Below are 14,995 nucleotides of genomic sequence, written 5' to 3'. Positions count from 1 at the left end.
GCAGGGTTCGCTCAGCCCCGCCCCCGCCTTGGCTGTTCGTGCGAGCTCCAGTGGGCGGGGCTCGTCGCTGCGCTAGATGATTGGCCTTCAGCTCTGTCAATCCGAAGCTAGAGGCCCCAAAATTGGCGGGGGAGGGAAGACGGTGGATAAGGAGGAAAGGAAGCGTGAGGGACGTGTGGTTTCGCGAAGGAGTGTTCAGAATTTTGCAGTCGGCCTTAGTAAGGAGGCCTGGGTAAAAGGAGGAGGAGCCACGAGGCGTGGGGAATGGACTCAGGAGCTCTGGGAACTCATCTTCCTGAGCAGCCTGGATGGGCGGGGCCTGAAAAGTGACGTCGCGCCCCACCAGGAGAACCACCGAGATATTTGGAGGACCTGGCAGCCTAGAGGGGCCAGAACGCCTCGTTCCTAGCGCGTTTCCGTTTCCGCTAGGATATTGGCGGTTGGTGAGCATCATGGCAACCGTGGTGAGTGTCGGCGTGCGGAGGGCTGAGGAGTCTCAAGGAGGAGGGGGCTGGACGGGGACTCTTGGATCTTAGCGGAGAGGAGGCTGGGGGCCTGGACTCCTGGTTCTGAGGAAGGAGGGAGCTGGGGGCCCGGGCTTCTGGATCTGAGGGAGGAAAAAAGAAGGGACTAGTATACCGGCATCCTGGGTTCAAGTGAATATTTACGGTCTCAGTGGTCAAATCTGACTCCATCATCTTACTACAACTTCCAATCCTCTGGGCGCAACTAGTGGCCAGTTCTCCAGTCCTTTGCCTTAAAGTCTGATGAGGGTTGTAGTGTCTTGGGCTCCAAGCCATCCAGCAGTCTTGGGTTGTTGATGGTGTGAATAGTACCTGAGTACAAGGGAGAAATACAGGCGGGGACCTGCCCTATGCGCTTCAGATCGTGGAGTTGCTTATTGAGTCTTGAGCCAAAAGAGAGAGTGTTGAGAACCCAGAGGGTGTCAGTAGAGAGCGGAAAGGGCCGGGAGCACAGAGGCTTAGGAACTTGTCATGGGATTGTTTTAGCCATTTTCATATTCCCAGCATTTCATCAGGACATGCCCAAAGTGGATGCTCACTTGAATGTATGCATGTGAACTCCATAAAGGACAGACCAGGTACACTGGGCCAGGCACCTAGTACTTTTCTGAGAAAAATCTGAATGAAGAAGGGATGTAGCCTTAGCTTAGGGGTTGGACATGGCTTCCAGATGCCTCGGTTCCCATGGTGACCCCAGTCAAGATGGGGCTAGGATCGGGATGAGAGTTAACTGGTGCCTGAGGGGCGACATGTGAGTCTGTTTCTGTTGTCATGGCAAAGGGGGTGGATGGGGAAGCGGAAGAGGAAAGGGCAGTGGCCACACTCCTGAGACCCAGTTCGCATGGGTGTGGATGAAGTATTGGGAGTATGAGGGGATGGTAGGAGCTGAGTTTTGTTTCCATGGGATCAGGAGGCAGCACGGGGTAGGAAAGGCTTATGGTGAAGGGAAAGGTTTTGTAGGACGCAGGTCTGTTTATGTTGGGATTGCTGAGGGTTGGGATTCCTGGACCAATGTCTATTTTTTGTCTCGAGTAGAGTCTGATAGGCTGTATAGGGGTGGGTGAGAGTATGTTCCCAATCTTCTGATAGGGGTTTTGGGGCAGTGACCAACCTCCTATGAGGAAGAGTAAGTGGGAGAGGTCACAAACAGCAAGGGAGGGGGCTTGTGACCATGCCATGGTCAGGAAGTCTGAACTCTTGGTTCCAGAGAGAGGAGGGTTTTCCTGGATTTGGATGCCTGCATCTCCTCTCATTCTGGTTAGGAGACCTGTGAGGAGGAAGAGGGTTGAGGGCAGGTGGCCAAGGAGCTGGGTCAGCGTGCTGGCTTCTTAGGCCTCCCTTTCTTTATTCACCCCAGGCAACCTCTAATCTACTTTGTGTCTCTAGATATATCTACTCTGGACATTTCATGTAAACGGAATCATACAACATGTGACCTTTTGTGTCTGGCTTCTTTCACTCAGCATAATGTTTTCAAGGTTCATCCATGTTGTAGCGTGGATCAGAACTTCATCCCTTTTTTTAAAAAAAATTATTTACTTATTTATATAAATTTATTTATTTATTTTTGGCTGCGTTGGGTCTTTTTTTTTTTTTTTTTTTAATTGTATGCTGCATTGGGTCTTCATTGCTGTGCGTGGGCTTTCTTTAGTTGCGGTGAGCGGGGGCTACTCTTCGTTGCGGTCCATGGGCTTCTCACTGCGGTGGCTTCTCTTGTTGCAGAGCACGGGCTCTAGGCGCACGGGCTTCAGTAGTTGTGGCACGTGGGCTCAGTAGTTGTGGCTCGCAGGCTCTAGAGCACAGGCTCAGTAGTTGTGGTGCACAGGCTTAGTTGCTCCGCGACATGTGGGATCTTCCTGGACCATGGCTCGAACGTATGTCTCCTGCATTGGCGGGCATATCCTTAACCACTGCACCACCAGGGAAGGCCCTTCATCCCTTTTTATGGCTAAATAATATTCCTTCTTATGGCTACCCCATATTTTGTTTATCTATCCGTTGATGGATGTTTTGGGTTTTTTCCACCTCTTGGTTATATATAGCACTGCCATGAATATCTGAGTGGATCTCCATTCGGTTCTTGAATTGTCCTAGGCAGTGTTTACTCATCTCTCTTCCCCACGTGAGAAGGGATAATGTCTGACTTTGCTCTTTGGAAAGCTGGGGACACAGGAGACCTCAGTACCTGCTTGTTGAGTAGCTCAGCACTTCAGGGCATCATTCATTCAAACTCCAAACACTGAGCCCCAAGGGAGACCAGTGAGATGTGGGCTGTGCCCTTCATGGGACTCACATCCACTGGAGCCAAGAACATTGATCCAACAGTCTACCTTGTGAATTTGAGATCAGACTCCCAAAAGAGGCCCTTCCTTCTGTCTGGACATCCAGAGACCCTAGAACTAGCCGGGCAGGGGCTGAGGTCAGGGAGGGCCTCCCTTTTTTTTTATTTTTTAATTTTTTTTACTACTTTTTTTTTTGCGGTACGCGGGCCTCTCACTGTTGTGGCCTCTCCCGTTGCGGAGCACAGGCTCCGGACGTGCAGGCTCAGCGGCCATGGCTCACGTGACCAGCCGCTCCGCAGCACGTGGGATCTTCCTGGACCGGGGCACGAACCCATGTCCCCTGCATCGGCAGGCGGACTCTCAACCACTGCGCCACCAGGGAAGCCCTGGGGAGGGCCTCCCTTAATGAGTAACGCTTGATCTGATTCAGTGAGGGGGGTGGGGAGAGCAGGCCAGACCAGGGACCTGCACATGCAAAGGCCTAGTGACAGAGAGCTGGGGCAGCGAGGCGCAAGGGGGGCTGGGAGATCAGCAGGGGCCAGAAGACGTCCAAGTTAATGCCCACTCTGCATCTGTCCTCGCAGCTCTGGGGGACGGGGAGGACTTCTTCCTTCAGCAAATAACTCCTGGGCACCAAACATGGGCCTGGCCCTGGGGACGGGGCTGTGAATGAGACAGACACAGTCCTTGGCTTCCTGGGACAGAGAGCGTAACGGGGTCAACCCACCAGCCCTAGTGGGTGACAACCGAGGAGGATCTGGTGTTTGGGACGCCAGCCTGCCTGTGGGGAGGAGTGGAAAGGACTGTCTTGTGGGAGGCGGGCAGGAGGGACAGAGGAGGGGTTGTTGAAAGCTGGGACCGCAAAGGCTCTTACTGATGCATCTTCCTCCAACCCCAGACAGCCACAACCAAGGTCCCAGAGATCCGCGACGTGACGAGGATTGAGCGTATCGGTGAGTGAGTGTGGATCAGGAATAGGACCTAGCCCCTGCCTGCCCCCTGCACCCCTGACAGAGCCAGCTTACCCAGGACCCCCAAGAGGGAGTCGGCCTGCACACCATCCCACCATCCCCCATCCCCCCTGTCTAAGGAGGCAGGATCCTGAGTTCCAGAGCAGGTCAGATGGCTGGGGGCGGGGGTGGGCTGGACCAGGCCAGGCCTCAACCCCAGGCAGTACTGCTGCTGGCTTGGCTTCCCTGGTCGGGCTCCCTGATGCCCCAGCATCCTGCTTGGAAATCGTGAAAGTGGATATTTGCTGGGTGCTGACTGGGGTTGGCCCTGCACTGACTGTCCCAAACCCCAAGCACACGCACCATCTCTGTGCGGGCAGGGACCTGGTCTGTCTCCTTCCTAGCAGTGTCCCCAGCACAGGCCCTGGCAGACCAGACGCTCCACAGATAACCATTGAATATGAGTTTGCATCCCTTGAATCCGTACAGTAGCCCCACAAGGCGCCTCTTGTGACTGTCATCCCATTTTTAGCTGAGGTGACCAAGACTCAGAGCAGTCAAGCCCCTGGTCCCAGCTCACCCGGGACCAGGAAGTTGGGGTGTAGTGGCAACAGCAGGGTGCAGCCTTTGCAAAGAGCCTTACTTGCAAGGAGGAGACTACACTTATTTGTTCACATTCATTCATTCATTCATTCAGAGCTTCCAGAAGAAGCAGTAAAGGGCTCCTGGCTATGAACCTGGGCTCTGGAAGCACGCTGCTGGGTGCCACTTCTGAGCCACGTAGTGAGGGGCTAGTTGCTTTCTGTGCCTCAGTTTCCTTACCTGCAAAATGGTGGGAGAGTAGTTCACCTCCTCAGTTGACATAAGATACAATAAGGTAAAGCACTTAGCTATCAAGGGTCAGCTGTGCTGGGAGCTGAGGACCCAGGAGACTCTAGCTGCACCCAGTCCCTGCCCTCAGCATGCCTACTGTCCAGCACAGGGGTTGGCACATCTTTCCTTAAAGTGCCAGATGGTAAATCTTCTCTGTTGAAAGTAATCAATTCTGCTGCAGCAGTGCGAGAGCACCCCCAGATGGTATGTGAGCGAATGGACATGGCTGTGTGCCAATAAAACTTTATTTACAAAAACAAGTGCCCACCCACAGGCTGTAGTTTGCCCAGCCCTGGTCTAGTGTAAAGCGTTGGAATCCTGCATCTTCACCTCTCACTGGCCGTGTGGTCTTAGGCAAGGGACCTAACCTCTCTGAACTCCTCCCCGCCTCCATGTCAGTGAGGGCCTGGGGGCGATTATTGAGCCCTGGCCATGATCCAGGGTGATAATAGCTGAGACTCTTATTCTCAGAGTTTCATGGAATGAGATTAGAACCTCGGAGGTCACTCAGGCCACCATGTAGCCTAAGAGCCACTCTTATTTACTGAGCATTTACCATGTCCGGCCATCCTCCCAGTGAGGTGGGGAATCCTGGTGCCCTTGTGACTGAGGAGGAAACCAGGGCTCGGCGGGGAAGCCCCTCAGGCCACACATCGACCGGAGCTGGCTGGTAACCGTGTCTTCTGGTTCTTTCCCCGCCCACAGGCGCTCACTCACATATCCGGGGGCTGGGGCTAGACGATGCCTTGGAGCCACGGCAGGTAGAGCCCAGGGGGCCGGGGTGGGAAGGCTGCTCCATGGGGGCCTCGGGCATAGGGGACCCAGGGCTGTGGGGAGTATGGGGACTGCGTGGTGATCTTCCAGACCTTTGTCTGCGCTGTATTTATAAAATTCAGCCGCATGTGCAGTTTTATCGGTCTTTAAAAAATGGGCGTGGAAAAGGCTTTTTTGGCTTTTTTCTGAAGTCCCAGCCAACACGTCCTGTTTGATCTCATCAGCCTGGAGGTGGTAGAAATGCAGTAGTAGCCCAGGAGGAAGTCACCTTGTGTGCTCTGTCACCTCCCACCCCCAGGCTTCCCAGGGCATGGTGGGCCAGCTGGCGGCCCGGAGGGCAGCTGGCGTGGTGCTGGAGATGATCCGGGAAGGGAAGATCGCCGGCCGGGCGGTCCTCATCGCCGGCCAGCCGGGTACTGGGAAGACGGCCATCGCCATGGGTAAGACACCTCTCAGGGCAGGATCTCTTCTGGCCTTGCCAGATGATCCTTCCCGTGTAAGTCAGGGTCAGGTTCAGCCACGTCTAACAGACAGCTCAAAATGGCAGTGCCTTAAACACTGTGGGTTTATTCTCTCCCATAGAATAATCTGAATGTAGGCCAATTCAGCCTTGTTGAACAGTGAAGGCTCCTACCTTCCTGCCTCCACATCACTTGTTTCCATGTCAGGGTCACCTCATGTTGCAAGAAGATGGCCTACGCTCCAGCCATCCCACCCATACTCCATATGGGAAGAAGGAGAAAGAGGAATTGCAATGAGGGTGTACCTCCTAGAGGTAGCTCCCTTTAAGCAGCTGTCCTGGGACTCCCACACACTCTTGCTTATATTTTATTGACTAGAACTTAATGGCTACACTCTGCTGCACAAGAGAGTGAGACATTAAAACTTATTTTAACATTTTAATGGGGATCACTGCTACCCTAATAAAATGGGGGTTCTGGAACGAAGGAAGATGGGAAGGATGGGCATTGCATAGACAGCCAGCATTCTCTTTTGCAATGCATTAGTGATTTAAGATCTTTTTACTCACAACTGTCCCTCATCCTTGTTGAGCTCCTATTCATCCTTCAAAACCCTACCCAGGCATCTTTTCCTCATTGAAGCTTTCCTGGACTCTCCTCTCTTCCAACTCATTCCCACCTTTGTGCCTTGACTGTGGGGCCAGGCAGTGAGAATCAAGGTAACAGCTAGGTCTGCAGTTAAGATAAAGTAGCACTCATTCGGGTACCCTGGTGTGCCAGGCCCTGGACCAGACACTGCGGACACTAAGATGATTAAGACCAAAGTCCTGACTTTAAGAAGCTTCCGGCCTGGGGGAGGTGTTCGTGGACACAGTCCCATCCAGGGTGATGAACAGAGGAGGCTTCTACCTCCAATGAGGGGTGGTGGGGAGAGAAAACGGGGTGGCGGTTGTCAAGAGAGACTTCCCAGGTGAGTCAGAGCCTGAACTAAGACTTATAGGATGTCTGGAAGTCTCCTGGACAGACGGTAGGGAGCAGGACACCCAGGCACAGAGTGTGACACACATCTGTAAAGGGGACCAAGGAGAGTTTCCAGCTCACACTGCTCAGGAGGGTTCGGTGACTTCCTGTCCGGGGGACTTGGCTCAGAGCTGGGCAGAGCCCTCAGGAAGGGGAGCTGGCAGAGGGGCTCAGCGCTTGGAGTGATGCCAGGAATGGCCCCGCTGTCCACCAGTCAGCTCCAGGCCCCAAGCCATGGAGGAGGCCCGTGCCTGTGCTGGTTCCAGACCATGTGACAGAGTCATGGTTGAGCACCAGTGTATCCCTGCCTGCCCTCATAATCGCTCCTATGCAGGGTGCCATCCCGTGCCAGTGCTTGTCATGTTATCGGTCCTATTACACAGAGGGGCAAACTGGCTTGGGGAGCAGACTTCTCAAGGTCACCCGGTGCTAAGCACTGAAGCCGGGATTCGAACCTACGCAGTCTGACTCTCTTACCTTCAATTTCAGCCCCTTGCCTCCACCCCTGCTCATCAGCCCCAAGCCCTGAGGCTAAACAGCTCTTAGAGGTTGGGAGGCAGGCTTGGCAAGATTACAGAGTCATAAGGTTTGCCCTCTGGGCAGCGCAGGGTTCTGATCCAGGACCTCCCCATGCGGCCCTCCGCCCCCTGCCTTCTCTGCGTCCCCTTGTCTGCCCCTCAGCACCCTGCCCCTCTCTCCTGCTCTCCTGCCTGAGGAGGGAGAAGAGCTGGTTTGCCACAGAGCGGGTGTCGGGGACCTGGTGCCAGGGCTGCCCCCACCTAGCCAGGCTGCCTCCCCTCCTTCCCAGGCATGGCACAGGCCCTGGGCCCTGACACCCCGTTCACAGCCATCGCCGGCAGTGAGATCTTCTCCCTGGAGATGAGCAAAACAGAGGCGCTGACACAGGCCTTCCGGCGCTCCATCGGCGTGCGCATCAAGTAAGCAGGGGGTGATGCCTTGTCCCAGAGGCCTTGGGACGTGTCTCCCCCCCGACCCCCCACCCCCACCCCACCCCGGCCCTGCCAGCTCATCCTGCACCCAAGGGCTCACGGGAGTTGGCAATTCCTGAGGGCCCAGGCCTCGGGCTGTCTCCTTAGATCTGTTCTCTGCCCAGGGAGGAGACCGAGATTATCGAAGGGGAGGTGGTGGAGATCCAGATTGATCGCCCAGCAACAGGGACGGTGAGTGTGCTGCCAAGTCTAGGCTCCCCCCAGGGCTGGAGGGTGGAGGTCAACTTGCACCTTTAACACCTGTAAACAGCCTCCTAAATTAGTCTCATCTATTGCAATTAAATTTTGAATTTTAAAAACATGGTAGGAGAATCTTTAAATATAGGGAAAGCTATTCCCCAGATAGTTCTTTAAATTAGATTTTGATTACAGAAGAAATCCGTGGATACATCCTCCCTTTAAAAATGAACAACCGGGCTTCCCTGGTGGCCCAGTGGTTGAGAGTCCGCCTGCCGATGCAGGGGACATGGGTTCGTGCCCCGGTCCGGGAAGATCCCACATGCTGTGGAGCGGCTGGGCCCGTGAGCCATGGCCGCTGAGCCTGCGAGTCCAGAGCCTGTGCTCCGCAACGGGAGAGGCCGCAACAGTGAGAGGTCCGCGTACCGCAAAAAAAAAAAAAAAAGAAAAAAAAAAAAAAATGAACAACCAAAACTCCCTTTAACTCCCTCCCCAATCCCAGTCCTCTTATGCTGCCACCTGTCCCTACAAAGGGAGCACCTCACTGTGGAAACAATTCCAGGAAACAGGAGAGACTCCAATATGCTGGGAAAAGCCCAGGCTTGGTGACTGTTTATCTTGTGAGGAGTGGCTTGGCATTTTGTTTTCTTAGCTTATCTCGTGGGGAGGGGTGTGGCATTTTTTGTTTTCTTAGTTGTGTTTAGCTGAGTTCTTCTGGGTTTGTGATCGACAAAAACCGCCTTTCATTTGGGTATAAAAAAGGAGTGTTACAGTGGGACCCCTTTGGCCATTCTGTGAGACCTCAGGTCCCTGTTGTTTTTACAGATTTTGTCTTTTAGGTTTTTGTTTGTTTCTTTACTGAATTTTTTTTTTTTTTTTTTTTTTTTTTTTTTGGCGGTACGCAGCCCTCTCACTGCTGTGGCCTCTCCTGTTGCGGAGCACAGGCTCTGGACGCGCAGGCTCAGCGGCCATGGCTCACGGGTCCAGCCGCTCCGCAGCATGTGGGCTCCTCCCAGACCGGGGCGCGAACCCGTGTCCCCTGCATTGGCAGGCGGACTCTCAACCACTGCGCCACCAGGGAAGCCCTTTACTGGATTTTTAATAATAGCTTTATTAATGTGCAATTGACAACCAATAAGCCACGCCCTTGAAGGTTTACAGGATGTTAGGCTTTGACACACATGCACCCAAGAAGCTGTCACCGCAGTTGTGACAGTGGATATCTTTGTCAAGCCCCCAAAGCTGCCCCATGTCGTGCTTGTTCTGAAGCTGTGTTAGGGAGACATCCGGCCCGTCTCTGAGCCCCTTGCCTGGCATGTCACCCCTCAGGGCTCCAAGGTGGGCAAGCTGACCCTCAAGACCACAGAGATGGAGACCATATACGACCTGGGCACTAAGATGATCGAGTCCCTGACCAAGGACAAGGTCCAGGCAGGGTGAGCAGTGGGGGCCGCACCAGGCGGTCAGGGTGGGGGACCTCTGGCCCTTCCTTTCCTCACCCGCACCCTTCATCCCCCGCAGGGATGTGATCACCATTGACAAGGCCACGGGCAAGATCTCCAAGCTGGGACGCTCGTTCACACGCGCTCGAGACTACGATGCCATGGGCTCCCAGGTGGGCCAGGGCTCCAGGTCCCCTCAGTCAGGCCCCAGGATGTTTCTCTCTCCTCCATCACCCCAGGGCCCACAGGGTCTGGATCCTCCTGTCACCGCAACCCCATGTCCCTGGTACTCCTGGTTCTTCCCTGTACCCTCTAGGACAGCTGGGGCCCCTCCGCTTGGCACTTGGCTCATGGTTCCTCCAGGAACCCCCATATCCTTCAGTGCTGTTGACTGCCCTGGTCTTGACTACCCCTTGGGCCTGGGGTTTCTGGGTGACCCCCATCTGGATTCTTAGTGCCATTCCAGGGAGCCCCAGTCTCCCCCAGATGGCCCCTCGGGCCCCCCCTTCATGCCCTTTTCTGCCCTGTCCACACCGAACCCCACCCCGGCCCCATAGACCAAGTTCGTGCAGTGCCCAGACGGGGAGCTCCAGAAGCGCAAGGAGGTGGTGCACACGGTGTCTCTGCACGAGATTGACGTCATCAACTCCCGCACCCAGGGCTTCCTGGCCCTCTTCTCAGGTGAGGCCCAGCCGCCGTCTCCCCCCCGACCGCCCCCCAGCCCCAGGGGCCCTGGCAGCTCCCCTCTCCCTCTCCCGTCCACCAGTACGGCGCCCCCCGTGACCATGGCTTTTCCTCTCCTCCTCCATCCCTGTTCGCCGACTCCTGTTCTTCTCCATCTGTGACTGTGCTTCGTCTCTCCCCGTGTTGCCTCCCTGGGACATCTCCGACTCCCCGGCCCCCCCGTCGTGCTGCCACTCCAGGGGCTTGGTCTCTCTTCCCTCTGTCCCCGGCGTCCCATCCTTCTGCATCTTGGTCCACCCTCCGGCCCTGGATCCCTGTCTTGTCTCTGACACCCCGCCTCCCGCAGGTGACACAGGGGAGATCAAGTCAGAAGTCCGCGAGCAGATCAATGCCAAGGTGGCCGAGTGGCGGGAGGAGGGCAAGGCGGAGATCATCCCCGGCGTGAGTACCAGGACGGCCAGGGCAGGTGACGTTGCGGTGGGGGAGAAGAGGGGGCACAGGAGGAGGGTTTGACACCCGCCCCCCTGGCCCCCAGGTGCTATTTATCGACGAGGTCCACATGCTGGACATTGAGAGCTTCTCCTTCCTCAACCGGGCCCTGGAGAGTGACATGGCGCCTGTCCTCATCATGGCCACCAACCGCGGCATCACCCGGTGAGCCACTGCCGGCCCCTCAGAGGCCCCTGGGGAGAACGGGGACCTCTGGGTGGTGGAAACGGCCACTGGGTAATCAGGGCCCGTTTGGTGAGCACCTCGCTAGGGAGGGGTGGGCTCGGCTATCCCCAAGCTTTGTGGCCCAGACAAGACAGTGTACTTTCCCCTCAAACAAAAGTAGGTGGCTCGTCGGGGCTGGTGGGCAGCTCTGCTCCCCAAGGAAGTCCAGGTGCCACGTTCTTTCTGTTTTCTTGTTCCGGTAGCCCTTAGAGCTCCAGTTCCCAAACTGTGTGCCAAGGCACCCCAGGGTACTGCAGAGAACACAGGAGTGCTGTGGGATGTTTTTTTGTTTTTGTGTTTGTTTTTTTTTATTTTTGGCTGCACTGGGTCTTCGTTGCTGTGCGCAGGCTTTCTCTAGTTGCGGCGAGCAGGAGTAACTCTTAGTTGCGGTGTGCGGGCTTTTCATTATGGTGGCTTCTCTTGTTGCAGAGCATGGGCTCTAGGCGTGCGGGCTCAGTAGTTGTGGAGCCAGGCTCTAGAACACAGGCTCAGTAGTTGTGGTGCATGGGCTTAGTTGCTCCGCAGCATGCGGGATCTTCCCGGACCAGGGCTCGAACCCATGTCCACTGCATTGGCAGGTGGATTCTTAACCACTGCGCCACCAGGAAAGCCCCTGTGGGGTGTTTTAAGGTTTTAAGGGATGCACAGTGACATGTTTTGGACGCTGCAGAAACTACTACAATTAAGTTGCTTACACCTAACTGCTTAATAGAAATAAAGGGAATGAAGCTTAGTATTTCTCTTGACCTAAGGATACCATGGAAAAATTCCTGAGACATGAAGGGTACCAGATGCCATAAAGCTTGGGAACCTCTGCCCTAGGGTGTTGCTGTGCCATGTCCTCCCTGCTGGCTCTTCCCCACCTCATCTACATTTCAAGAGTCCACAGGAAGGGAGAAGGAAGTGGAGGGCAGAGAGCTTGCAAGAGGCTGGGGCCCAAAGGCTGCACCCAGCATGGCCACCTGGACCCATTACCCAGGGCTGCTCAGGTGTATGGCAGCACCTGGCTGAACGGTAGCCCAGGGACCAGCACCTCCAGGGCAGCAGCCATGTGCCAGCTGTAGTGCAGGGAAGACAGGGGCATGGCTACCAGGGGCAGCAGGCAGGTCGTCCTTGGCTCTGTGCTTGGCCCTTTTCCAGGATGAACTGCTTGCCCCCCTCAAAAGAAGCTCGGGAGGTAATGTTGTCTCAGCCCTGCTTTATGTTTTTGTTTTTTTTTTTTGGCCATGCATCACAGCTTGCAGGATCTTAGTGCCCCAATCAAGGATCAAACCCGTGCCCCCTGCAATGGAAGCGCGGAGTCCTAACCACCCGGACCACCAGGGAATTCCCTCAGCCCCATTTTAAAGATGGGGACGGCAAGGCCTGGTAACTTGTCCAAGGTCACACGTAGAAGGTGGCAGGGCCAGAATTTGGTATCCAGATGACAGGGTTGGACGAGACCAGCTGAGAGCATGTTCGTAGCAGCTGCAGGTCAGGCTGTGGGAACAGGGGTGTCTCCTGTGAGGGGCAGCAAACGCAGTCATCCTCTGCAGATTCCGTATTCGTGGGTCTGCTTACTCGCTGCAGTTGATTTGTAGCCCCCAGATTGGTATCCATCACACTTTGGCGGTCATTCACAAACGTGTGCAGAGCAGGAACAAATGGAATCGCCCGTGGCAGACAGTCCAGACGAGGGTCAAAACAGGCAGTGCTTTGCCTCCTAGTTTCAGTTCACATGCCGTAAATAAGTGTCCTTTTCCTGACCTGTTGACTGCCACATCTGTCACATTGTATGCTTTTTGTTCCTGGTAATTTTGCTGTTTAAAATGGTCCCCAGCTGTCCAGCATCGCTAAGCGCAAGAAGGCAGGGAGGGATGTGCCGTACGGAGAAAACACATGTGTTAGATGAGCTTCCTTCAGGCACGAGTTCAAGCACTATTGGCTACGAGTTCAGCATGAATAAGTCAATGATATATATTGAAGAAGGTGTCTTTCACCTGAAACCACGCTGTCTATTGGTTGGTTGCCAAAACTGGTGACCAGAGGCTCCCCAGAGGCTACCCCTGTGTTTGCTAACTGAGTGTTCACCTCCACTTGGTAGAACGCAGCTACCATGAATAATGGGAATCTGCTGTTTCCTAGCACCACGTGCCAGGCCTTGTGCTGGGCCGGGTGCCGCCGGGGACGGGACCGGCACAGTTGCTTCCCTTGTGGAGCTCTGTGTCAAGCAGAGGAGTGGGACCTTGATCCAGTAATCCCGGACACAGATATCTAGCTAAAACCAGCTCAGCTGCAGGGGGATTGATGCAGTCAGGGGGTGGCTGCACCGTCGGGCAGTGACACCAGCCCGGAGCTGAAGGCTAACCTGTATTTGGTCTGGTGAGCGGGCTGTGGCCGAGGGGGTTGGTAGGGGTGGGGTGTTCTGAGTTGAGGGAATGGAGAGCCAGGTTCTAAGGGCATCACCCTGACAGCCTCCCTTCCCCCTCCTCCCCAGGATCCGGGGCACCAGCTACCAGAGCCCCCACGGCATCCCCATTGACCTGCTGGACCGCCTGCTTATCGTCTCGACCTCTCCCTACAGCGAGAAAGACACAAAGCAGATCCTCCGCATCCGGTGCGGGTGGGGGGCCCCCCTGGCCTTCCGGGGCAGGACCAGGCTGCAGGCCTGAGAGGCAGGGCTGGTGTCCACCCTGTTTGACACGTGGCAACACTGAGGTCTGAGGGGGAGGTCACTGGGCCTGCCAGAAGCAGGACTGGGCTGGGCATCCAAGCAGTGGCCTATGATGGGGCGTGCTCTTTGGAGAAGGGAGGGGCTGTGCCGGTGACTGACCTTGTGGAAAGAGCCCTGGAAGGGGGAGGCTCAGGAGGCCCAAGGTTTGGGCCCAGCCTGTGCCTCGGTGGCTCTTCTGTGCTTCTGAGGACGTGGACTCCACGTGTACCCCGGGAGGTCCAGCAGCGCCAGGGCCCTGGCTGAATGCCACCTACGCCCCCTGCCCGCAGGTGTGAGGAGGAAGACGTGGAGATGAGTGAGGACGCCTACACAGTGCTGACCCGCATTGGGCTGGAGACCTCTCTGCGCTACGCCATCCAGCTCATCACGGCCGCCAGCCTGGTGTGCCGGAAACGCAAGGTCAGCGGCTGCGTCTGCCCAGGGGTCAGATGAGCAGGTGGAGGACATGCTACCCCCAGGGCTTTCCCTGGGCAGTTGCATTTAGTCCCAGAACCCAATTTTTCAAAGGCAGGGAACTTTGGTCTCTCGAGTTAATTTCTGTGGCTCCCAGCCTGACACACGGGAGGTGCTGAGTAAATATCTATTGGCTGCAAGTTGATGCCGTTAAGTCCATTTTACAGATGAAGAAACTGAGGGGTGGGGAGGTGGGGCCCACAGCCACGAGGTGGCCACGGCAGGATTTGAATCCAGGTGACCTGGCCCCAGAGTCCTCACCCTGACCCGCCTCCTGGGAGGGGCCCCACTGAGGTCTCACGTCCCCTATCAGGGCACCGAGGTGCAGGTGGATGACATCAAGCGGGTCTACTCGCTCTTCCTGGATGAGTCGCGCTCCACGCAGTACATGAAGGAGTACCAGGACGCCTTCCTCTTCAATGAGCTCAGTGAGTGTCCCCCTCCCTGCCTGCCCCAGAGAGGGAGGAGGGAGCCCGGCCTGGAGAGCTCAGGCCCTGCCCTCGGGGCCACACTGACCACGTGGCCTTCCTTCTCCCAACAGAAGGTGAAACCATGGACACCTCCTGAGCTGATATCACCTTCACCCCCGCTTCCTCATTTTCTACCAGAGTTCTGACACTGTGACTTTGTATTAAATCGTTCTGAAACTGGACCTATTGTGTGTGTTGTGTGTGCGTGTGCGCGTACACAGGCACACACACCCTGAGACCCCAGAAAGACACCCCCAGAGTGCAGTTTGAGAAGTCTTTATTAGGAGGCATGGGGAGGAGCGTCTGCTGGCTCCAGGAGTTGAGGTGGGCATGGGAGATTGAGGTGGGCATGGGAGGTTGGGGTGAGCATGGGAGGTTGGGGTGGGCATGGGAGGTTGGGGTGGGCATGGGAGGTTGGGGTGGATGGGAGGTTGAGGTGGGCATGGGA

At 55.8% G+C, this 14,995-nt stretch overlaps 1 protein-coding gene across 1 annotated transcript; it reads left to right on the top strand.

Moving 5' to 3' along the window:
• The first annotated feature begins 141 nt into the window (after positions 1-141).
• RUVBL2 (RuvB like AAA ATPase 2) lies at positions 142-14,729 on the top strand. The gene is made up of 15 exons (XM_060083769.1): positions 142-464; positions 3,705-3,759; positions 5,335-5,390; positions 5,702-5,843; positions 7,693-7,822; positions 7,999-8,065; positions 9,401-9,507; positions 9,593-9,686; positions 10,071-10,194; positions 10,544-10,638; positions 10,733-10,851; positions 13,388-13,507; positions 13,894-14,023; positions 14,391-14,505; positions 14,619-14,729. Exons 1-15 carry the CDS (start codon positions 453-455, stop codon positions 14,642-14,644), a joined length of 1,392 nt encoding a protein of 463 aa, XP_059939752.1. The 5' UTR covers positions 142-452; the 3' UTR covers positions 14,645-14,729.
• Positions 14,730-14,995: the final 266 nt, after the last annotated feature.

Source organism: Mesoplodon densirostris, chromosome 19 (assembly GCF_025265405.1).
Source record: "Mesoplodon densirostris isolate mMesDen1 chromosome 19, mMesDen1 primary haplotype, whole genome shotgun sequence".
NCBI lineage: Eukaryota > Metazoa > Chordata > Mammalia > Artiodactyla > Ziphiidae > Mesoplodon > Mesoplodon densirostris.
Note: the sequence above shows the minus strand (reverse complement) of the source record. Positions and strands in the feature narration are given on the sequence as shown.

Bases quoted from the DNA above. Each gene is read 5' to 3' on its own strand.
- RUVBL2 (XM_060083769.1), top strand. The intron at 7,823-7,998 runs GTAAGCAGGGGG...TTCTCTGCCCAG, and splicing joins TCCATCGGCGTGCGCATCAA to GGAGGAGACCGAGATTATCG. The intron at 10,639-10,732 runs GTGAGTACCAGG...CCTGGCCCCCAG, and splicing joins AGGCGGAGATCATCCCCGGC to GTGCTATTTATCGACGAGGT.